This window comes from Rhopalosiphum padi, chromosome 2, assembly GCF_020882245.1.
Source record: "Rhopalosiphum padi isolate XX-2018 chromosome 2, ASM2088224v1, whole genome shotgun sequence".
Lineage (NCBI taxonomy): Eukaryota > Metazoa > Arthropoda > Insecta > Hemiptera > Aphididae > Rhopalosiphum > Rhopalosiphum padi.
Genome location: NC_083598.1, coordinates 69,830,967 through 69,855,459, shown reverse-complemented (window position 1 = coordinate 69,855,459; position 24,493 = coordinate 69,830,967). Strand labels below are relative to the sequence as shown.

Here is a 24,493-nt window from a genome sequence, read left to right as displayed (position 1 = left end):
AATTTTCGAGGTTTAAAATTTCTTTATAAAATCTATGTACTTATATAATGTATTATTATATTTCACAAGACGTTTCAATATTTATGAATAAAAATAATCCGGTACAATCTATAGAAAATGAGTATCTTAGATCATTATCGTTATATTATTAGATTATATAATACATATATTATAATTATTGTACTTATTTAATATTATTTAAATCAATAAAAATACATGTATGGTAATGCTGAAAAATCGGTACCTATCTATTGGGATGAAGCCAAAAATATTATTGATTTATTGTGTATAAATATTGATAAAATTGGAAAAAAATATTATTTTAAAACAAATAAAATCCTCGTAATTGAACGTAGGTAACCAGGTAGGTACATAACCTAATGTAAATACATATATTTACAATAGGTATATGTTATTAATTATTACCAGTTTCAGATTTTTATTACCAGTTTTATTACTTTATATTAGCATATAAAAAATACTAGTTCCTGCAGCACTATTACTATAATATTTTTTTTTCAAATAATTTCAACACAATTCATATGTTAAATATTAAGGGGTTATGTATTTATGTATGATATAAATATATAAACTGTCGATCTACAGCTAGGTTCGTGTATAACGTAGAAACATTCAGTGCTGGTACATCGTTGATGCCAGTAAGTTGAAGACCAACGTTTTGATAATGAGCAGGATTACGTAAAATTATAAATTTATCGACGAATGTTGTGCATGTTAATAACAACGAATAATTTTTTCAATGATTCAGAAAATTATAAATTATTTAAAAATATCAACTTTTTAACAGTAAATCAGCAGCTGCAGCATGTGGACTCGATGGACTACGTTTCTCTTTGAGTATAACGTAAGTAATATCATATAGATATAGTATATAAGTATAATATTATTATAAAATAAAAAATACATATATCATATTATATTATTTTAACTAATATTATTCCAGTGAATTAAAAAAGAAAATTTTTTTTATTGAAATTGTATGGTTCATATTGTACTTTAAGAATAAGTTATTAAATATATGCAATTTTATTCTTTTACATTTTGACTAGAGCTATGAGTGTATTAATTTTACAATTATGCATGTTTTTTAAATAAAAAATTGTTGTGTCCCTCACCTAACCTCACTATTTAGGCAGTAAAAATGTTTCGATTATAACTTTTGGTGGTTTCTGGTTGAAAATTGGATCTAGTTATTTTCAAAATTAATTTAAAAGTAAAAAATGCTCAGTACAACTGTATACCTATTAAACTTTTTAAGATAACTGGCGGGGGAGAGAATTAAGAGTAAACGGTCATTTTTGCGCAAAATCAGTATTCCACAAAATCTATAACCTATATTTTTTAGCGTAATTCTAGAACGAACAACAGTGTAGAGACTTTAATTTTTTACCAAATGATTATCATTTTCTATACATGATTAACATTTCAAAATATTTTGACATTTTATTTTATTTTTGATATTTAGGTATTTATAAATATGGGAAATTTTCGTTTTTTTTTCAATTATTGCCAATAACAATTTTTTCGCTTGGTAAATTTTTTTATATAAGTTTTTATAGAAATTTGAAATTTAAACACTAATTAAACACACATACATCCAAATAAATATTTGCTATAGCTTGTAAATTAAATCTAGTTCTTCTATTTGTTACTTATTTGGACTTTAATTTTCAATTTTATCAGTAGAAAAAATGTATGGAACTGCAGTTGCAGTCTATTTAAAAACGACGAAATCGTTTTTTTTTGTTTGTCAGATGGCGGCTGGGTACCGGAACTGCAACCGAATTGTTGTGGTAGCTTCAGTAGCGATAGTGACGTTTGCTTACGCCCTGCAAATCGTGACGGCCGATCAAGTCAACCCCGTCGACTTGCAGGCCGGAGATTTCTGCGCGAAAGTGGGATGCTGCTCTGAGCGTAACGAGAATTGTTCCGTGCCGATATCGGGCACGTTGTGTTATTGCGATGAATTCTGCTACGTCAATCGCACCGGGTCCGAGGACTGTTGTCCCGACTACATGTCGTACTGCAAAGTCGAATTTCTCGCTCCCGAACCGATAATATATAAACGTAAGTAATTTTCGCCTATTAATATTTATTATTTAGTGGCCCAGACACAATAGCGTTGCACGATTTTTTTTTGGTTAGGATTAATCACAGACCCGTATGGGAAATTCACCCCCTTGCCATAGCTTAATATGAAAAACTAATCAATATAGCACTACATAAAAATTTAAAAATTATTCAAAAAGCTTATCTTTATATTTCTCTTAACTCCATAATATCTTGAACTAGTCGAACTGCATCTGCAAAAAAATAACATTTTAAAAGTAATAATTATAACATAAATAGTCAACATAAAATAAATCCAAATAATCCAATTACCTAGTAAAACAAATTGATTGAATTCATACAATTAAACAGTAAACATAAAACAATATACTCGTTTCAAATTCGAACAAAAACTATTTTATACTAATTATATTTACTATTGACATTATTTTTTAATTTTGACGTTATAAAGCAATCCCAGACGACTTGGCCGGAGATTTCTGCAAGAAATTGGGATGCTGCTCTGAGGGGCGTAATGAGAGTTGCTCCGTGCCAATATTGGGCACGTTGTGTTATTGCGACGAATTCTGCTACGTCAATCGCACCGGGTCCGAGGATTGTTGTCCCGACTTCATGTCATACTGCAAAGGCGTCGAACTACCCGCGCCCGATCCGCTAACCAATAAACGTAATTAATTTTCGCTTTAATATTATTTAGTGGTCCAGGCACAGTAGTATATCTCAAATTTAATAAACGTGATAATAATTGTTAAAACAATAAAATGGAAGATGTTATGTATTAACAATGTTTTTTGATATAAAATTCTCGATTTTTTTGAACTTTTATTATTTATCTTATATATAATTATTATAAATGATTAACAACTAATATAGTACTCAGTGTATTTATTATGATGTTAATTAGATTTTTTTGTGGAAGAAATAATGTTGAGGGAAAGCATAACCTTACCCTTGCGTACGTCATTAGGTACAGACGCCGTCTATTTGTACCTATAATATTTTTATTGTGTGTAAATGGATATTACTGATGTGGTACAATTAACAATAAAATATGATAATCTACATTAATACATTATTATGATAAATTTATGCACATTTTACTGTTTTTGCATAACACTTATCCTTCTTTAATATGCCCTGCTGCATCTTAATGACCTTGAATATTGGAATATTGTTAATTATTTAAAAAAACACAACCTCGTCAATCGTAGCTATTTTTTTTAATTTAATAATATGACGTGTTTTTATTATAATATAATATGATGGAATAATGATAATTTTTTAATATTAAATAATATAGATAAATACATGAAAAAATAAATACCTAGGTACCTATGCTAATGGAATCTACGAACAAAAGTCCGGCGAACAAAAGTCCGGTTTATTATTATTATACATATTTATTTATAAGTATACATACTTTGAATATTCCTCCACCAAGTTTGTGATAAATTAAATCGACACCCTACTAGTAGTATTGATGGCCAGACTTGTTTAACTGCAAAATGTATACTTTGTTCGAAATCGGCAACGACTGTTTTTGGATTAAAATCAAGATTGAATGTTGCACATTAACTAATTAAAACTCGAAATAAATATTATTTCTGGTCAGGTGGCACTGCTGGGAGCCTTCCTTCTCTTGTTATTTTTATATGTTACTTATTTACTCTGTCACCACACTTACTCATTATACACTTATGTATAGATTGTAAATATACTTATTTTTAATAAAAAAAAAAATTAAAAAAAAGATAAATATTCGTATGTACTTGATAGTTTATTTGGCAGTAAAGAAAATATAAGTGGAATATAGTGCTCATGCTTCACATATATTGTTAGTTCTGTTTTCACTATTTAATGTGGCTTCAAAGACATTCCATGTTTTTGATAGGAATAAAGGATTAGTTTTTCTTAATTTTATATTCATACTAGCACCAACTCTCCTATATGGACCATTAACATATGTGGTGTCAAAGTAACTCAACAAATCACAAATCATGCGCTTCAGAAATGCTTGTTTGTTTTAAAAAATCCATTCCTTCGTGCACCCGTTCAAGAGGTCAGAATGCCAAACTATCAATCATCGAACAAAAATGACTAAATTTGTCATCATTCATATAAATGTTTTGTAAACCTAAATCCTGGATTTTGCGAAATGTACTCTGGCATAGATGATAAAAGCACCCTCTAATTTCTAATTCCGAACCAAAAATATTAGTAGCCGCTGTAATTACTGCTTTTTCGAAATCTACATGTAGAAACCTGGGGTCAGGAAATAAATTTTGCTCTTTACATTTTTCAATAATTATTTTAAATATTGTTTCATAAATTGAAGTTGTCTTACGTTCTAACAAACAATATACAGCAGTAATAAAAAAATCATTTTTTGGGACTCTTATAACGTATAATTGCATAAAATGCTCAGGACTGAGATTAAAATTTCCGTCACAATACCAAGTACTTGCCTCTGCTAAAATACGAAGTCCTTCATCCACAGCGAAAATGATAACTCTTTCGTGGTTTAAATCCATGTTGTCGGATAATAAAAATTGGTTTTCTTCATATAATGACCAATCGCCTAAAATACAAATTAAATAATAACATTAATATTTCAAATATTATAATTATAGGTACATAATACTGTTCATACTACATAAAATACTATTTATTACGTAATAAATTTAACGTAATATCGCTTTAATAATAGAAAAATAAAATTGTGTTTATTTGTAGTTATACATTTATAAATTTGTGTACAAATGTGTTGTAAAAAACTTAAAAAATGATAAGGATAAAAAATATTTAAAAATATAATTTTTTAATAAAAACGTTGGTTTTTTAACAACTTGAAACTATGTAAAAAAATATTTTCAAAAACATTAATAATTTTTGAAATAATGAGTGTTTAATGATAAAAGAATGACTCGGTATAAAAAAAACGAATATTTCAAATGACTAAAAATAGTTTAAAATAAGTGAAATATTTACCTTCAATTTTTAAATCTTCTAAGCAAGTAGGTTTGGGAGGATTTAAATTGCTACGTTGCTTTTGAATAACACGCTTAACAGAATTTTCATTAGGTATATTCATTAAAATTTCATCCGGAAGACCACTAACCGCCTCGGCAAAAATCTGACTTGGTTTATCGTATAATAATTTAGCATGATTTTTTATGTTGCATTTGAACTGTTCTACTTCCAATATATTCTTATCGCTTGCATGATTGTGTTGTTTTATTAATTTAGGATTAGAAATGTCGTTTGATGTACATAACACTGCATCACACTTGCATTTCATTTTCATGCTACATTTCCATTGTAAATTATTTCTTTGTTTATGTTGTATTGTGTACGAGTATCCCCCGTATACTATTTTATTTAAATTATCACCTTTTGTTTTTAATTTAAATATTTCACTCATTTTCACAAGATTTGGATTTTAAAATGATTTCACAAAATGTACGGTTACAGCGTTTACGATACAAAACATCGACTGAGCATTTATCCAGGGTAATTCAATTTTAAATGAAAAATAAGTAAAGATAATGTGTGACTTTCCATTTAAAGCGATCATCTATAACATATAGGTAATAAAGATTATATTCCTATAATGGATAATACTGAAAGATAATAGTATTAGGTGACCCGACTTAATAAAGTCGCCTACAAACGATAAACTAAACTGATAAAAAATAAACCAGATTTTTGTTCGCCGGACTTTTAGGTAGAATACCATGCTAATGATGAACAGTAACAGTTGATATATTATTTATTAATAATCATACCCATTTACACAATTGATGTATTGATGTATATTTTATTGTATACAGTGATTATCTGTTAAATAATACAATAATTATTATTGGATGGAATTTTGGCATTTTGCCCATTTTCTATGCCCTCCCCCCCCAAAAAAATTGAGTTTATATTTCTAATTTGTTGAAACCAATTAAATATTAAAATGTAGTGTGAAATGTATGTGTATCTATGTAGAAAAATAACATTATTTTAAATCAAATTTATTAAGAGTACTAAAATAATCATATTAATACATTAATATTTATTTTACTAATGTACTGTATTTTTCCAGCAAATTGTACTCATGGTGAAGTGATCAATTGCAATAAATGGTGAGTTTTTTTTTATATATGTTACCTACCTGCAATTTTACCCAACAAGGCCTAATTCAGAATTTATTGAAAATAAAAAACGTCTACACATACGTCTTAAGTATTTTCGGATTTTCCTATAATATTATCGAGTTTTAATTTTTAATACTCATCGTAGCCGTTGTCAAAAAATCAATGGAAATACGACACAAATGTGTGACGAAAACGAATGTCTCATTGATCCGTCACTCTTGAATACGATTAAAATCCAAAGTCATCAATTTGGGTGGTCGGCCAGAAATTACAGTGAATTTTGGGGTAGAACATATGACGACGGACTTAAGTGGCGGCTAGGTACACTGCAATCACCGGAAAAGGTATGTGACACTGACACATCAATATTTGTACATAAAAAACCTTATTTAACGTGTTATAAGTTGTTACGATATTTCGATTAAATAATCATATATAATGTTTAAATAGACGTTTACTTGATTAATATAAAAAATTATACAGAAAAAATGCGTTTTCAAATAGTTGAAATTCAGCTATATCAGAAATGTATATTATATTATTATGCAACCGTTTTTAAAACATAATATCGCAACTTTAATATGTAACATTTTTTAAAAATTGTTGGGTCATAGGAATATGCTAATACTAAATATTTAAATTAATATGAATTGTGTTAATTATTATCAGGTAATAATTTCTAATAAATAAGGATAATATAATTCACTACTTTATCTTTATACATTATTGTCAGGATTTGATAAGTATATTTCTTTCATAACTAATATTTTGAGATGCAAAATAAATTTATTGCTATGTCTGAGAAGGATATGGTTGCTGTACTATTTATAAGTTATAAATATTGTATATTTAAAGTCAATAGTGTTTACATTACATTTTATATAATATTTACATTTATAAAAACATTTTAAGAATAATTACATGGTAATCATAAAATATTTTTAAAACGTTTCTATATATTTTTTGCAACAATATAATATGATATATTATCTTGGATAACGTTTTCGTAAATTACAATAGTAGGTACAATATTATATTTTTTATGTATTGTTTTTTCGTTCGTTTGAGTTTTTTTGTTATGATTTTTAAATGTTTTTATTCAGATTTTACAAATTGTACCTTTGAAAGCTGTATTCCACAAAGATGAACTAAAGTCGTCTTTCGATCTACGCAAAGTTTGGGGTGAAAGAATTACTGATCCTATAGATCAGGGTTGGTGTGGTGCGTCCTGGGCCATAAGCACTGTTCAAGTGATCACCGACCGTTTTGTTATAATTACTCGAGGACTCATGGGCGACGCGCTGTCACCAAAACACCTGTTGTCCTGTAACAGTTTTGGCCCACAGCGAGGATGTGAAGGCGGCCATTTGATCACTGCTTGGAATTGGGTTAGGAAATTTGGGTGAGTAGAAAGTCTAACAGTTTAGGATTCGATCGTGCCTATTTATTCGGTACAAATATATTTGGCAGACTCGTCACTGAAGAATGTAACCCATGGGATGGTCAGATGACAGGTTGTGCAGTGTCCAACAAGAGTAGCAACAATGAATTAATCGTGCCATGTCCGAGTTCAACCAAAACTGCACAACTCAGACGAGTAGGTCTGATGTACAGAGTGACCACAGAAGAGGGTATTATGAATGAGATTATGAATTGGGGATCAGTACAAGGTGTGTACTGTAATTTATCCTACCATTGTTAATAGCGTGCGTTGTCACGTCATATTTTGTATTTCAAATTATTTTACCGGAAACTGACGCACTTAAACGTTTACTTGAACTCGTACAGTCGTACGTGACTTGTACGTATAAAGTTAACTATAATATAATTATTGTTATGTTTAAAGCCATGATGAAAGTGTCAAAAGAATTTTTCATGTATGAATCGGGCGTGTACAAATGTTCAAACGTTACCAAGGGATCGAAAACAAGATACCACACTGTACGGATTGTTGGCTGGGGTGAAGAGCAACAGAATGGCAAAACAGTAAAGTATTGGGTAGGTAACATTATAGTATTATAGCTAGGTATATTATATTATGATATTATATTGATGATATATGATGAACTTCAAACGAAAACAATACGATAATCGAATAAGTACAAAATTATATATTAATATCTACATAATAGGTACTAAGATAGATGAGTGGTATATGGTAATAATGATAAATTTATATGACGATATTATGTTTCATCGACCAATTAAATATTGTTATATTGTAATATTTAATCAGTAAGAGTTCTCATTTTTCATTGTTATCATTGTAGATCGTTTCAAATTCATGGGGACTTTGGTGGGGCGAAAACGGATACTTCCGGATACTGAAAGGAACCAACGAGTGTCACATTGAAGACTTTGTTGTAGCTGCAATGGCAGACGTCAGCGATTTCTGTAACATAGCAGATCGGTCGTCTAAAGAAAACGCTTCATACACACTGAATGGCACCAAAATTGATTTTGTTTAAGTAAATTAATTAATTCATTCAGCGGATAAAAAATTATGGAAAAAAATTATTCATAATTTCATATTTGTTTACAACCAAGTTGGTACTTAAGGTTTAAGCTCCTGATGCGCTTTCATATAAAATAATAAGTAAATCAGGTTAAAAGTATTTAAAATAAATCTATCGGGTGTATTCATACTAAGTAAATATAATACTTAAATGGTTGACAAGAGTGGTCATTTTTTCAAATCACCATTTTCGAATCAAAAAGATTGAGTCAACAGCCATGTAAACATCATTTTTCATTTTGCTGTGGACGGATATTGCACCTTCATCTATCGCTGCTTCTCAAAGTATTTGTTTTATTGTATGTCTTTGTTTTTCTAGAAATTCAGGTGACGTAAATTCACACGTAGTGTGTACCTACAATTATACAGAATCGTACAAATTTCAAAAAGTATAATGGAAAAATTTGGCTTTGAAGGTACAATTAAAATGTGCACAGTGCTATTCCCACTATTCCCTCTGCTTCTTCATACGACCAATATGGTAGTATACAACAAAACATATACACATCAGATTTAAATTTTGGTCTAAATTGGCACGGTTTTATTGGAGCGTCAAACAATGAAGACACCGCGCGCCGCGGACCATGTTCGGACCATTAATTGACACTAGACTTAAAATTGAATGTACATATTGGTAATTGTCAATATAAACGTCAATTAAGTTAAAAAATATTTTATTATCGCATTTGAGTCCTTAGTGGTGCGATGAACGAATTGATTTTACAACAACTCTTTTGTAAATATCCTTTATTGTTCTGGGAGCTGCACCGTCATAATTATATGCCGCAGTTAAAGTGATATAGAACGGTAAATGAAAAATATTTATTAGGTATGATTAATGATTCTGCCAAAGGAACTTACATCCAGATGAATTTATTTGAATAATTTATCTAGTTAAAATTACTGAATCTTTATCGCACGAGTTACCTATATTATATTGTATAGATTACCTATACCCGTGCATTTCGTTGCCCATATAATTTAGTTGCCAATGCTAACATTTAGCGTAACGCGTGTGGATAAGTAGTATTTTGTGATTTGGTGTATAGATGATATTATAGGCATATCAATTATATGACATAGTTGGGTACATATAAATAAATTAAATTAGGTTATTCTTGAATTATTTCTCATTTTTATTAATTTATTATGCATGCACCTACCCTTAAATATTAAAATATATCATATGTTATAAAAAAAAAATAATCTAAATCGTTTGTTTTTTTACAAAAAATGTATCATACAAATCCAAGCTGTTTATTTATATCGATATAGTAATAGTTTATAAATCAATAAAATAAAGATTTAAAAAAATAAGAACACACATACAGACCTTTATTTTGTGTACGTTATATTTTAATACTTCTGTAGGAAGCAATTACTTATTTAATTTTTAAGTAGGAACAAACATATCAAATTGTATATATATATTTATGTAGGAACTTAAATTCATCCATTATCCGATAGTGCAATAATACAGTAGTACCTACATAATAATATAGTAGATACATGTTATAGTACTATAAGTACGTACTTTATTGTGTATAGTCAGTGATAATATATAACAGAACGATTTCGCTGTAATAATATTAATATTATTATTATTTTCTATGTGGGCTGAAGGGGAGACAAATAAATGATAAACGTGCAGTGGCGACCCACGGTCGTCGACTAATGAAAGCTACTAAATATAGTGGCTGGACGATGGTGCAGGTAGCGGCGTTGTTGACAATATTTAGATTATAATAAAAATCGTAACTAATAATAACGTTTATATAATATATTTTATAAACATATAGTGTATTGTAATAATAATAATATAATTGGGCATTGATACCGGTTCAGACATTATCGATCATTTTTGAATTATTAGATATACTAAGTGTTGTCCCTCCTCTTTACTAAAAAAAAATTCCTTATTTCTGCAAAGATATTATATTGTAGCCTGCAGACACATCATAAAATAATCACCATTTAGTATATTATATTATATTATTGTAATGAGAAGCGCACAGGTACGATGATATCGTATTATAGAACCGCAATGTCTTCTATTGCTGTAGGTTATGCAGGTGTACAACAGAAAGATACGATACGGCTATTTTGGCGCGGGGGAAAATAAAAAACGCGTTGGCCGCGGGATGTTTTAAAAATTAAATCATTGGGACGGGTGTTGTATAGGTACGTGCTATAAGGCCATTGCCTATATAGTAATGATATATTATTATATTGTGGGTACGCTATGATAATATAATGATTGCGGGTATCGGGCACGTAAAAACACAATGCGATCGTATTTGTATATAATGTTAATAATAATAATATTATTATGCTGCGGTGCGCACACTCGGTGCAAACAACAGTAATACAAATCGTGAAAAAAAATTGCGAATAATTTTTAACTATAATATATTGTGGATCTCGCGTACAATATGCATAATATTATTGTAATGCGCACTTGCAGTATATCGTAGTTTAATCGCGACCAGCGCGCCGCGGGCATCCGTCGCCTCGGCGTTTATTTATTATAATAAATTATAAATTATAATATAATATTGTATTAATTTTATACGGTAGTATCACTACAAGGTATCATACGAGTAAATGTCGACGCGCATAATTTTTTCTCCGTGCACAATATTAATATACTATACATTACAACGGTAAATAATAATACTGTATATTATTCGTGGGTATTGTTGTTTTGTTTTCTGTGATTTACTATATAGTTGGCATCTATACGACGACTAACGCTTTCTCTGCACGTGCAAATAGTTTGACCGCCGTGGTAAAAAATATGTAATTTAATACAACTTAAGGAATGGCCTGCGGCGATTCAAATTTATGATTTTATATAGCCTCCTTTTTAATTTTAATTATTCGACCGGTAAACGTTGTATAAATATGTGATATTGAAGCTAGCATTCACTATACTCGAACTATTCTTATAAAATTTAATGTGTTGATAGGTTAATATTGATTACTATTATTTTAAAATCATCATTGCCCCCATTTGTTTGAACTTATATTATTTTTGTACAGTACATAATATTTAATAACTGCTATCGGAAACTACTAATATAACTGATTTAGATATAGGTACATCGACATTATCAAAAAAATATTATCTGTATAATAATTTAAAGTGAAAAAGTGGAATTTACATTTAAAAAAAAACAAAAGTTTATATAATAACCTTGTATACACACACACACACACACACACACATATATATATATATATATATAAATTGTATATACTAGTAATTAGTAATAGTGTACTTACGTATATTATATACATTTGCGAATTTTTATATTTACTTATGTGTTATGTGTATAGTATTATAGTTATAAATTATGTAAAAACATATTATAATTTATAAAATTAATGACGAACTGACCCTCAAAGATAGCAGCATAACCATAACAGACATATTGGAATATTATGAAAAATACCCAACGAATTTGTTGACAATTTATAAATTTCATAACGAGAAAACTTCAGGACTTATATTTTAATGACGTAATGTCAAAAAGTATAATAGACTATAGAGTCAATAACAGGCCTAGAAAAATAACTTTTAAACGAGAAATCTACAAATAATTTCTAATATGTTTCGACTTTAGAAGACGAATATTGAATAAATCTGTAAAATTTAGGGTAAAAATATGCGTAAGTTAATTTTGAGTGAAAGTAAAACGTTCGTTTATAGTTGTTATACAAAGTGATGTTAAAACAAATCACCGCCATACATTTAAAAACTGGACACGTGCCTATGAGCCTATGTAGTTCACATTTATTATTTTTCTTATGATAGAAGACAATCGCTATAAGTATTTATAACAAAGATTTTGAGTAAAAATAATATTGGAATTTTTTTTGTTGTTAACGGTATTCTTAAACTAAGTTAAAATATTTGAAATTTTTAATTAAATGCGGTTATACAAATAAACAAATGTTTATATTATATTAACAATTTAATAGTGCAATACACTAATTATACTATATTATATAAAAAAAATGTAAATTTTAGTTAATTAAAAGCTTTTCTTTAGTGTGACTGACCATTGTTAATTTTTCAATTAATTAAAAAAAATATTTTATTAGGTTAAAACAATATTTCTAGTGTTTATACCTATATTATCTAAAATCATAATTATAACTCAAAATGAATTAAATATATTTTTCTAAATCACGTTATACCTATAAATAAATTATCTGACAGAAGTGATAGTGGTTTGAAGGCCAACATTTGTCTTAAAAGATAGCATTCAACTTAAATCCATCTATAACCGTTAAAAGTGTGCGTGTGTGTGTGTGTGTGTGTGGGAGAGAAAGATGGAGAAGTTCAACGACAAAGATAAAAATATTTTTAGAAAAATATGCATACACAAATTATATTCACATGCATTTGCCAGTGGTGACTAGAAGCAAGTGTAGTGAGTCTTTAGGTCGGGGTGATGTAAGACGACGAAAATAAATTAATAAATAATATCTATATTATTGATACTCATATTATTTAGACATTATTACACAAGAACTAAACAAACTTTAAATTAAAAATTAAATACGATCACGAATTTGAGGCCATTGATGGCGCGACGTCGATAACCGAGTAAATAGCGAGGCACTTAAAAATAAAATAAAATAAATATATGGACGACGAGACATGCCTCACAGCGCATCGATTACCCGCACTTTTTTTTATTTTCCTCGCAAACTAGACCCGACAGAATAAGATGAAGACGTGTACATCATCTCATATTTATTTGTATACTGTATTCGGATGTTTACTGGGATTGGCTGGCTGGCGTGCATGGCCGGGAATATTTTTTATATTATAATAACAATGAAATTTGTAAAAAAATATTTTATTTAAATACAATAAAACCAAATTTGATTTGTCTGTATTTAAGTGGGTAGACATTACCTCATTGTCTCGTATGACGCTTCGCTAGTGGTATTGACTATTTTTTTTCTAATAATGTTGTCACTTGGCAGCCTATATCAAAGTATGATCCCACGCAGTCCATATAACTATGACATAAAAAAAAAATATTTCTTGATTTAATAATTTAGTAGACATAAATATATCGTGATTGCCTAACCACTTCATTATACAGTTTATGTGTTAAGTGGGACGAATATATTATTTTAATAAAACGATTATTTATTATTTAAAAAATATACATGTCGCATACTAGTCACTTTGTGGTCGAGTTTATTGTTTTAAACTCTAAGAATTAGGTGTTATATTATTTGTTAATATTGACTAAACTTAATTAAATCTTATTATATTTATTATTTTTAGCTGTCTACCTTTGAAACGAAACGCAAGGGATGGATTTATAAAACAGGAAAAAAATATTGTTATAGACTATAATAGTTATAATAACATAATGTTTTGCATCACTGGCCGTGCGACTTTGGTTATGACTCTGCGAACGTCAAGGAGCGTAGTTGAATATGATAATCGAATATTATTCAAGTTCAGGCATATTATTTTTTACGTATTTTATTTACAAAACAATCGCTTTCGTCTCACCTAAGTCAATTGACGGACATCAGGAGGGGGGGGGGGCTTAGGGAGACTTATCCCCCAGGTGTTTCGATAGAATCCCCAAAAATCGAATGTAATAATATGTTATACTTGTGTATAGAAAGAGGTGTACTTTACATTGCATCATTATAGCCGCCCTTAAAAATGCAATTAAAACGTCCGCCTATGCGTAAGTCTTGTTGTTTTCATTATTATAATTAGAGAATAATCCATACATATCCATATAACAATCATCAACAAATTCATTGGATATGTGTGTCTGTTATTGTTGAGTGTTATATTCATCGCTAAATATTATAAATTATAGTTTATGTTATTTCATAATTAATTGTAACAACTAAAACACTATATGTACACATAAATAGTAAACACAGACATTCGCAAATGTATACAAGTACACAATTACTAGTGTACATAATATATATTTTATATATATGTAGATAAATATTACTATATCGTGTATAATATATTAATATTATACAGTTTAATTGGCTAAGGATGGCCAACTTCTTTTTCTTTAATAGGATGTAGTTATTCAAAATCTGGTTATTGGAATTTTTAAACATAGGTATTAAAAGACTATATATTTTTAATGCTGGACATATTTTGTACCATTTAAAGATAATTTTGTAGTGATGTACAGATTTATGTTTTCTTAATGTGAATCGTTTTAAGTCGTGTTAACGATGTATCAACGTAAATAATTTTAATCTGGTATACTTTGAAAATTTTATTTTGGTAATTTACTTTTGTCAATTTTAATAGTTTTTAAATTTATTTACTTTATTTAATAATTTTATCATAATCGTGATTTTTTTTTTAAGTTAAACAAAAATTACGATTTTAGTAATAGGTACATATTAAGTCCGTGTAAATATAGTTGTTGTCTATTTGACTACCCATAATCAATATAAATAATACACTTTTAATATTATAATATATGATGTTATTCTATTATACATACAAATAATAATAAATGATAAATTGCAAAATTTGTTTATTCAATAATAATTATCATCTCCATTTTAGTAATAATTACAATAATGGCAATTATCGCACTTTGAAAATGGAAATTATATTTATATTCAAATATACATATTATGTAAAGTTTCATAATGGCTCATTTTATAAACAAGTGTGTGTAATGATTAATGATATAATAATTAATATTTAATAGACTAAAATAAATATTAAAAATGAGCATTTACAATTACGACTATATTAATGTAGATTACATAAGTACTTGATTCTTTTAATTTTAAATTTATGGCCATACCTAGTTATTATTATTGATGTATACCGCAATGTTAATTAGTTAATAATACGTATTAGGTATATTAATAACCCAATATTAATCATTATAATATTATGTTCTTGACACCTTACGAAAAAGATGTTTCAAATCAGTTTAACTTTTTATTTCATTTTGTCTGCCAAAGACATGCATGCACGTAAACGTTCACGAGCTCATCTGCTCATGTATAATAATAAATTTATTAAACTCGTGAGTTTTCACATTTCATAATGTTTCATAACATTTGTTCTGGCTGTCTATATGCAATAAGCTTATATTTCAAGAGTGAGTACCTACCTATATGTAGTACAAAACAGTGTTTTTATCAAAAGTGTATTATCATTAGTCATTACGATTCAAATATAACTGTAGTAATAAAAGTAAAAAAATCTGAACCATTATCATTTTGTATTCAAATTATAAATAAAATGTTGATACCACAAGTATTTAATTATATATATAAAATGGTAATAATAAAGTTTAGTCATAATTTGTCAATTAATTTTAGAAAAAAAATCTATAAATCTTGTAACTTTGTTTACAGAAATATTGGATTCATCTCAAACACATTTAAAAGCTATTAAATATAAATCGTAGCATTTTTGTTCTTAAACGAAAACGCCTATAATAGCGCAGAATAAATAATTTATTAATTATTTTAAAATTACTATCATTTATATTTATATAATATATTTGACTAAACCACAAGGTAAATAATATATTATAAGAACATCGTGCAATACATATTATAATCGTAGCTGTACTATAATACAATGTAACGTGGCAAATTTATCCAAAAGTATTTAGAATGAAAAACTGTAATTAAATTATGAAACTTGTGAACACAAATAACTTTTTGCGGTAGAGGAAGATTTTTGATTTTAAAATCGTCGAAAAATCATACATAGTTGAAATCAAAAACTAATCGCGATCTAAAAACATATTATGAAAATTATCAATAAATCTAAACAATAATAAAAAAATGCCTTGTATAGGATTGGTATACAGTCTTGTTTTTTTAGTATTAAAAAATACCATTTTTATATTACAAACATAAATTATTGAACGTATTAATTGAATGTATACAAACGGCGCAAATGTTAATGGTATGTATAATAGTGTACTGCAAAATAGTTGTCTATAATTATATATGACATTGTCGATTTCGCGTAACAACACATTTTGTTTCCGTATTACGAAACCGCACACACGATACACATATATTATACAGCGAGAATTCCAAATGAAAACATTTGAAATTTATCAAACAAATTCTGGCGGGACTTTATGTTATTGCAGATCTGTAATATAAATCGATAAAAAGAAATACGAGCGAATCGGCCCGAATTTCAAAAACAACCACGTTATACGTATTTCCAATAAATCTTGCATAGTGTTGCTGTTTTAATTATTTATACCGAGTGTATATATAATATTGTTGTGAAAATTATAACTACCTACGTAGCAGAATGTACGATAATATTTTAAAAACGAATCGTTCTATCATAGTATCTGCAGTATGTGTAAAATATTGTAATGTGTTTTGGCGTTTTGCATACTTTTGGATTGATTTGTTATCGTAGTGGACGTTAGTGTTTTGTTTACATAATAATAGAATGATTAATTGATCGAATAAATAGATACCAAGAATAACTCTATTCAGTGCAGATAACTACGCGCAATAATTTATCGTGACCCGTAGCATCGGAAATGCAGAATTATATTTTTCGATGTGAGAGATTCGATTAAACTGCACACTCAATACTTTATTTTATAAATTATGTAGCTATTAACCTAGCACTGCAATATCACGTGTCCACCAAGAGATTTTCCACATTTTATTTCGGTATTAAAATGCATTAAAATGCATTTAATATTTATATAGATATACACGTCATATTTATTAATCGGGATTGGTATGCTGCACAATGCACATACGTTTTTTCTCTATTATTGCCGCATAGGAATTTATTTTATCAAAACGTCTCGAGTGTGCTAAACGTCTGGTAATGTTTAATGTTTACCACATAATAATCATAATTTATTGCAAGACTACAGTAAAAGCTTTTTAGTATTAGTGAGTGGGAGTAAGTGAGAGAGAGAGAGAGAGAGAGCAAGAGAGAGAGAGAGAGAGAGAATAAGTATTATGGCGAACGCGTATAACCTTAGTATAACCTACTGAAACCGCGAGTGCCGATGGTCGTTTAAAGTGGCAACATTTTAAAGGCAACATTAAAGAATTCGTCATAGGTGTTATAAATGTATTATTTTTACTGCCAATAATATTTTAAAATGTTGTAGACCAAATATTCAAATTCAATAATGATAACGTATATTGTTATGCTATAAATATTAAATATCTACATCAGAATATCATAATTTAGCGTTAAAAATGATTAATGACGAGTTTTCTGGGAAAAACGTGAAACGTCGGAGAGGAATTCAAGACAGATGCCAGTTATAAAATTAAACTTGTTTGAGTGGAAAGTTTCTCAAAAAAAAAAAAAAAACATTTAATTTTTCTTCATTGACAATATTATTTTGTTTATCGAATTCCTTGGCATGGATGGTTTCCGAAAGTTATAAATCGTTGTTATACAGTTGTAATGTGTACTAAAGTTATCACATATTATACATAACACGAACTGTGTAAACACATTCTATCATACTTAAACGAATAGAATAATATTAAATAAAAATAAATGGGTGTATCGACATGGACACAATAATATATTATTGTGAGTGACGCATGGCGTGTGCGTATGTAAAAAATAGTAAACATAATAATAGTGAATAGATATAAAAAATGCTCTGAACTTTTGCACAATAACAACACTCGATTTAAACATTTTAAACGGACTAAAAGTTATAATGATTTAATAATATTGGTGTTTTTAAAAAACATCCACAAGAGCTACCTATGATTCTGCTTCCACGTGTATCCCCCCTTTCCGGTTTGACCAAGCAACGGTTGAGCGCATTTATTGTGGTCTTATAAGGACGATTAGCAATTATTGCAGGAGTGGTCGGGGGTTGAAAAATAAATGTGGAGAGGAAAACACGTTCCGCAGCTGGTATACCTACTATACGTCAATACATGCCACGATAATACGTATTGTACATATTATGATTTATACGGTGCAATTGAATTTTTCACGTAAATTGTTGTTTCTTACTCAGCTGCCTAAAAATACACGTATTATAATAAAAGTATCGAATTAATGTAATGCGGAGACTTAAATTATACGTAGGTATTTCATATACATACATAATATACACCACAGTCTGTAGTATAAGAACTATTAACAATATATAATTATATACCTATGTATATGATATTAAATTTAAATCCCCAGCGGGTCGGTAAATCGTCTATTATTTTACCCATGGTTGCAATATTATTATTGTGAACGCACAACAATCGTATAGTAAAGACAGTAAAGTATTAAAACGTTATCACGTTTGACCGTGTGGTTTTTATTTTCCTTTACCGCCTTCTTTCGATTGTAGTAAAGCGCGCGCCTGTATAAATATATAACTAATATTTGTATAATAATACTATAAACTGTGTTTTTTTTTTTTACTCAACACAAAAACGTAATGCGTACATATACATTTACATATTATACAACGCTTAAGTGACGACGCCACGACGGAAACAATCATCTGCATAGTATGTCCGGTTTTCAGTGAAATTGATAGCAAAAAAAAAAAATCCAACATTATTGATATAGATTTTCTGTAGTAACGTTGTTCAAATAATAGGACGTAAATAGTACTTACACTATGTGCAGTGTTTGGTATATAACATGATACATGATGTGGTTGAAGATCATGCCACAAATCAGAGTCATTGTGGAGTGAGCAGAGGAAGAAACGAATTAAGATTGTGTTATCGTACATTTGGTCTAGGAAAATATGTATCCGCAGTGTGCGATAAAGACAAATATACCATATTATGGATTTTCATATATGTTTTCCAGTATGATAACGTATTATAATATATAGTAATCTTTGAGATAATACAAGAAATTAGATGGGTATAGCATCAATATGCCAATTTTTTTTTTACAGATTTTTTATTCACATGTCATCGATGTAATTTAAAGAAATTTCCCGATTATTTACCAACTGCGAAATTATCTCAAACACACATTCCTTTTTATAAAATGGAGCTTAGGCGGAAGGCAAAACAAATTAGCACCGAGGTTCTGCTTTGAAATTTTTAAATATCAGTATGGTGACAATAAACATATTTTGTACTAAAATTTAAAGCAATAAATGTTTTGATAACATTTTGTTTTTTAAATCGTTAAAATAATTATTATTCTAAAACGTTGTTATATTATTATACGTACATCGCGATCTACAATCCACGTGCGTCATGAATTCAAGCCCGTTCAATATAATAATACTTGTACGTTGTACATTTTAAATATGTGTGCGTATGACACTGTGTCACTATAATATGACGATGATATTATATTGCGGCGTCCTGAAAAAATCCATTATTTGATTTCAGTATTCTTCTCGTCTCTGATCGTGTGACATCATAACACACCGCCAATATAAAAGGCCTAAACAATAAATTATCATTATTATAAAATTCTCTCGTATGACGCGTCGAGCATAATATATTATTACATGATTATATACCTATATTTATTTTGTATATATATATATGTATTGCTATTCGATGATACGTAGGTGCCAATGTGTAACGAAAACAATAATAATAATCAATAACAGTATAATATAGTGATGCTGTCTTATAATATGTATGATTGTTTCTTACTATTGGTACGCAATTAAACGCGTCTGATGGATTATACCTACACTGTGTTTTGCGTTATCCTAATTCTATTCCCGACCTTTCCTACACACACACACACACACACACCTGTACGGCGTACGCATATATTACGATACAGACACATGGTGATTCTCCGAGTTCACCTATGAATATAATGGTATGCATTTAAATTCTGATTTTTTGATTTTTCAATCATACCCAAGTATCTATATCTTTGTGCTATTCAATGAATGACCTGTATGGCTGTATAGTGTATACGAACTTTTTTTTCGATTGTAAACTTCACTTTTTTACTGAAAATTGTTAATCAGATGATTTTATTTTGAAAATGCTGATGTAACTAAATCAAAATTCAAACGAATTGAAATATTACATGTATTTTATAAATTATATTATGTTTAACCATTGTCATAGCCTATTAGCCTCCATATTATTATATTTTAATCGTATTAATTATTATTATTGGCTATTATCTACGTTCAAAAAATGTATAATACTTAAATCAAAAACTACTCGTTTGAATTACGATTAAGATGCATCAAAATTTTGAAAAAAATCGTATCCTCAACAATTAATTATAAATAAAGGTGTTTATTAAAGTTAACAAATGGTATACAAATCTAAGTTGATACTTGAAAATATGACTAAGTATACTAAATAGTTTGAAAAATATAATTATTATGCTTGGTGAATCACCATACTTACAGACTTACAGTGTGTCCGACAAGATCAGAATCTATCGAAATTATGTATGAGTAGTGGGCATGATGCATGATTACACGCGATGTGTAATTATTGAACGATTTAAGTCTTCTGTCATAGCAAAAATTATGTCTATAAAATATACTGATCTAGGAGGTATGCTACAATAATGATATGTTATCGCAATATATGCACCTCGTACGTCAAAAAAAAATAGTAACATTTGTAGGGGCCAAGCGGTCTTTATTAGCTAGGTATCCACTTCGAGGGGAGGGGTGACAAGATGTTAAAATGTTTAAAAGCCATTAAGTGAAAATGCCCCATATTCCACTCCCACCAGATAGATCAATCGTAATAATATTTTGTTCAATGTTCATGTTATAAATACTTCATAATTATAATAAAACCGGCATTCAATAACTGCTTTTTGCATGACTAAATCATACATTTTTAAGATGATTATTTCTTAGGATTTGGTAGGACTTTCGTGTGATAATTTGAAACATTTCTTGAAATAATTTTAAGACCCCTGATATAATTCAGGTATATTTTTTATCGTCTATAAGACTACAAACGTTTCTATACGATATCGGACATATTATAATATTATAGTACGTATTATGATCTAATAGTTGTAACGATAGATAATCAATAAATATGTATGTATGCAGTATGGCAGTATACAATTATACATTTTATAATAGTTTGTACAACCTTTGGGTTATAGATGACAATTAATAATAGATTTAAATGATTGATAATTGAGTTGAAATACGATTTTTATAGTGACTTTATTATTGAAGTCCTCTTACCGCCAACTTCGTAACTTTTGTTCTCGAATTTTTAGCATAAAATTAACAATTTGATAAAATTCTAAATATTTGGCACCTTTCTGGAAATAAATTTCAAACAAATAATAGTGACAACAAGACTTGGCACATTTCGATTATGTCATGCCTCATGCATGGTTAGCTAAGTCAAATTTTGGCAATACATATACTCATGTAGTTATCTCCGAATCCTAAAATGTGCATACTTGAACTATACTTTATAAACCTACACTAAATACATTAACCTAACCACCTGATACTTTATTTAAACACACACACACACACACGTGATTGCCTGTCACGATTGTTATAGTTGCAATTTTTTTAATTTATATAAGTACAATAAATTATTTAGATAATAGTTTATACATCATGCTATTTTAAACGCGTAAATTATTTTACCACTCAACAATTGTATTGTTAGATTTAACCATAAAATTTTAAATTCTAAACGCGAGAAAAAAATACCTAGTAATGAGTGACAAATGCATTATATTAGTATTCAAATAGTAATATTTAAGTTTATTTATTTTTAAGACCAAAAAGGGACAAGAGTTGATGATTCTTTTCGTTACTCGTTTCTAGACATCGAATATTAATTCTATCTTTTATAAACTTGTATTAACATCTAATAATATGATATCATTATAGACATTATATGTTTACGTTATATATTAAAGCTACAAAAAATATGAACAACGGACAGTAATATAAATATATGATCCAATATACATGTATGACCTAAGATTTGAAAATGTGTATACAATTGCGTTAATGTACAAATAATAAGTACATCGAAAAGAAACGATTTGAAAAATGTCAACTCTCCGCAGTATAACAAACTGTTGCGTGCGTTGGTATTTATTAACTATTGTTGTGTATGTAAAATATATAGATAATAATATTATGTGCAGACGGAACACGGAAACAATAACTCAATCAACGCCTTCTTCTAAATATTGTCTATCTATCTACAACAGCTATCGCGTGCATTTCATTGCAATTTTTAACATAACTCGGTGCCACAATAAATTCTGCGTTGTTGCATATACGTAATACTCGCACAAGTACAAACAGATTAAAATAATAATAATACAGCGATTGTCCTATGGCGGCTTTATTATTATTGTGAGAAACTGATTTTCCGCCAACCATCAATATAATAGAATAATCATATGCACGCGTCTAAACATAGAGTAATATTATTATCTTTCAATTCCCAGACGTACCCGTAAATCTCGGCTGTAAAAATGACTCGTATTTCGACGACGTGCAGTGCTTCGTCGAAGGTGTGATCACTGGCGCTCGACCTTCGGCGTGACGGCGTGACAATATACGTATGTATTCCGTTCGGCGACCGACAGACTGCAACAATAATGATAAAGTGCATCGACTTTGTTGATGTGCTCGTCAAAGTGCGGTGGATGGCTATTTCTCCATTTTTTTGTGTTCACATATTACTTCCTCTACACAGTAGGTACCCTCTTCAATCGTATGCCAATATTAATATTTCATACTTATATATATATATGTAGCTTAAATAAAAAAAAAATTGGCTTATCCCGTATAATAATATCCTACGAATTAGGATCAGGTTAGGAATTAGGTTAGGTTTGTATGTAAAGAGCTTACAATACTTTATTATATCATACTAATATTACGATTTACAAAAACATACATTTTAAATATTAGTTTCTTATTTTAAAAATTATAATGTAGTTTTTCTAGATTATATTTTTATGTAGTATATTCGATGAGCACTAAATTTGAAGAGGGAAATAAGTTCTTCTGACTCCCTCCCTATTTTTAATTTAATGTGGACGATTTTACAGGATCAGACACAGGAAACACATGTTTATTTTTTTTTAAAAACAATAACCCAGTCAGTATTTAATTAAATAAACAATTAAATTTATTTTCAAAACTATCATATCACAAATAAAAAAAATATACTTACCATGTTAGAAAAATGACTGATGAAAGATGAAGGCCGTTCTCTGAAATATATTATATTAGTGTTCTCTAAAACTGAAAATTGCGTTATAGTAATACGATTTGCATCGTATTTGCAGTATCTTCTGTGAAATTGGGTACAAATATTACAAAGGATATGTGATGAAATTTAATGAAATTCATTATTTTTTTTTTTCAAAAGAATATTTGTTACAAATAACATATGAACAATAAAATTAAAAAAATAATTCATCACGAAATTTAAATAAATTTTTTTTTATCATTTTTTAACAGCATTATAAAATTAATAGGTATAGATGAGGTACAGCTAAAAAGACTCAACAAAGTACAGACAATTTGGTGCATCTATTATTTAAAAATAACCTTTACGTTTTCGCACTATACCAATCATAATAGTTCGTTTAACAATGTTTTGTACCTCTGCAGGGCACTTGAAATTTCAGGTTCACGCCCGCGCGATTTAATGAGATTAAATATTATTACACTCACGCGTAGGTGCATAATGATGTCATTGCTTAAAACGACATCCGTTGCACTATACACTGTGTGAAACCGGAATTACCTGCAAAGCG

At 28.7% G+C, this 24,493-nt stretch overlaps 1 protein-coding gene, 1 long non-coding RNA gene and 1 pseudogene across 4 annotated transcripts; 1 reads left to right on the top strand and 2 right to left on the bottom strand.

The window, feature by feature from the left end:
* Positions 1 to 570: 570 nt before the first annotated feature.
* LOC132921550 (uncharacterized peptidase C1-like protein F26E4.3) lies at positions 571 to 8,910 on the top strand. 3 transcript variants are annotated; one of them, XM_060984623.1, is made up of 10 exons: positions 571 to 659; positions 809 to 865; positions 1,776 to 2,088; positions 2,543 to 2,758; positions 6,182 to 6,221; positions 6,379 to 6,577; positions 7,337 to 7,635; positions 7,704 to 7,903; positions 8,080 to 8,231; positions 8,504 to 8,910. In XM_060984623.1, exons 2-10 carry the CDS (start codon positions 827 to 829, stop codon positions 8,699 to 8,701), a joined length of 1,656 nt encoding a protein of 551 aa, XP_060840606.1. In that variant the 5' UTR covers positions 571 to 659; positions 809 to 826; the 3' UTR covers positions 8,702 to 8,910. The 3 variants fall into 3 exon arrangements, with proteins under 3 accessions (XP_060840606.1, XP_060840607.1, XP_060840605.1); XM_060984622.1 differs by having other exon boundaries at positions 618 to 865; XM_060984624.1 differs by lacking the exon at positions 2,543 to 2,758 and having other exon boundaries at positions 617 to 865.
* LOC132921551 (uncharacterized) lies at positions 3,862 to 4,627 on the bottom strand (annotated as a pseudogene).
* A 4,699-nt stretch (positions 8,911 to 13,609) lies between the features above and the next one.
* On the bottom strand, positions 13,610 to 24,216 carry LOC132921509 (uncharacterized). The gene is made up of 4 exons (XR_009660897.1): positions 23,905 to 24,216; positions 23,177 to 23,312; positions 19,961 to 20,179; positions 13,610 to 13,785 (listed from the first exon to the last, which is right to left on the bottom strand). It is a non-coding gene; the product is annotated as an uncharacterized LOC132921509 (long non-coding RNA).
* Positions 24,217 to 24,493: the final 277 nt, after the last annotated feature.

What these genes read in the sequence shown, in the direction of transcription:
- LOC132921550 (XM_060984623.1), top strand. Translation starts at nt 827, where the DNA reads ATGTGGACTCGATGGACTACGTTTCTCTTTGAGTATAAC. An exon ending in CGATCCGCTAACCAATAAAC is followed by an intron (nt 2,759 to 6,181) that starts GTAATTAATTTT and finishes GTATTTTTCCAG; the next exon opens with CAAATTGTACTCATGGTGAA. An exon ending in AATTGGGTTAGGAAATTTGG is followed by an intron (nt 7,636 to 7,703) that starts GTGAGTAGAAAG and finishes TATATTTGGCAG; the next exon opens with ACTCGTCACTGAAGAATGTA.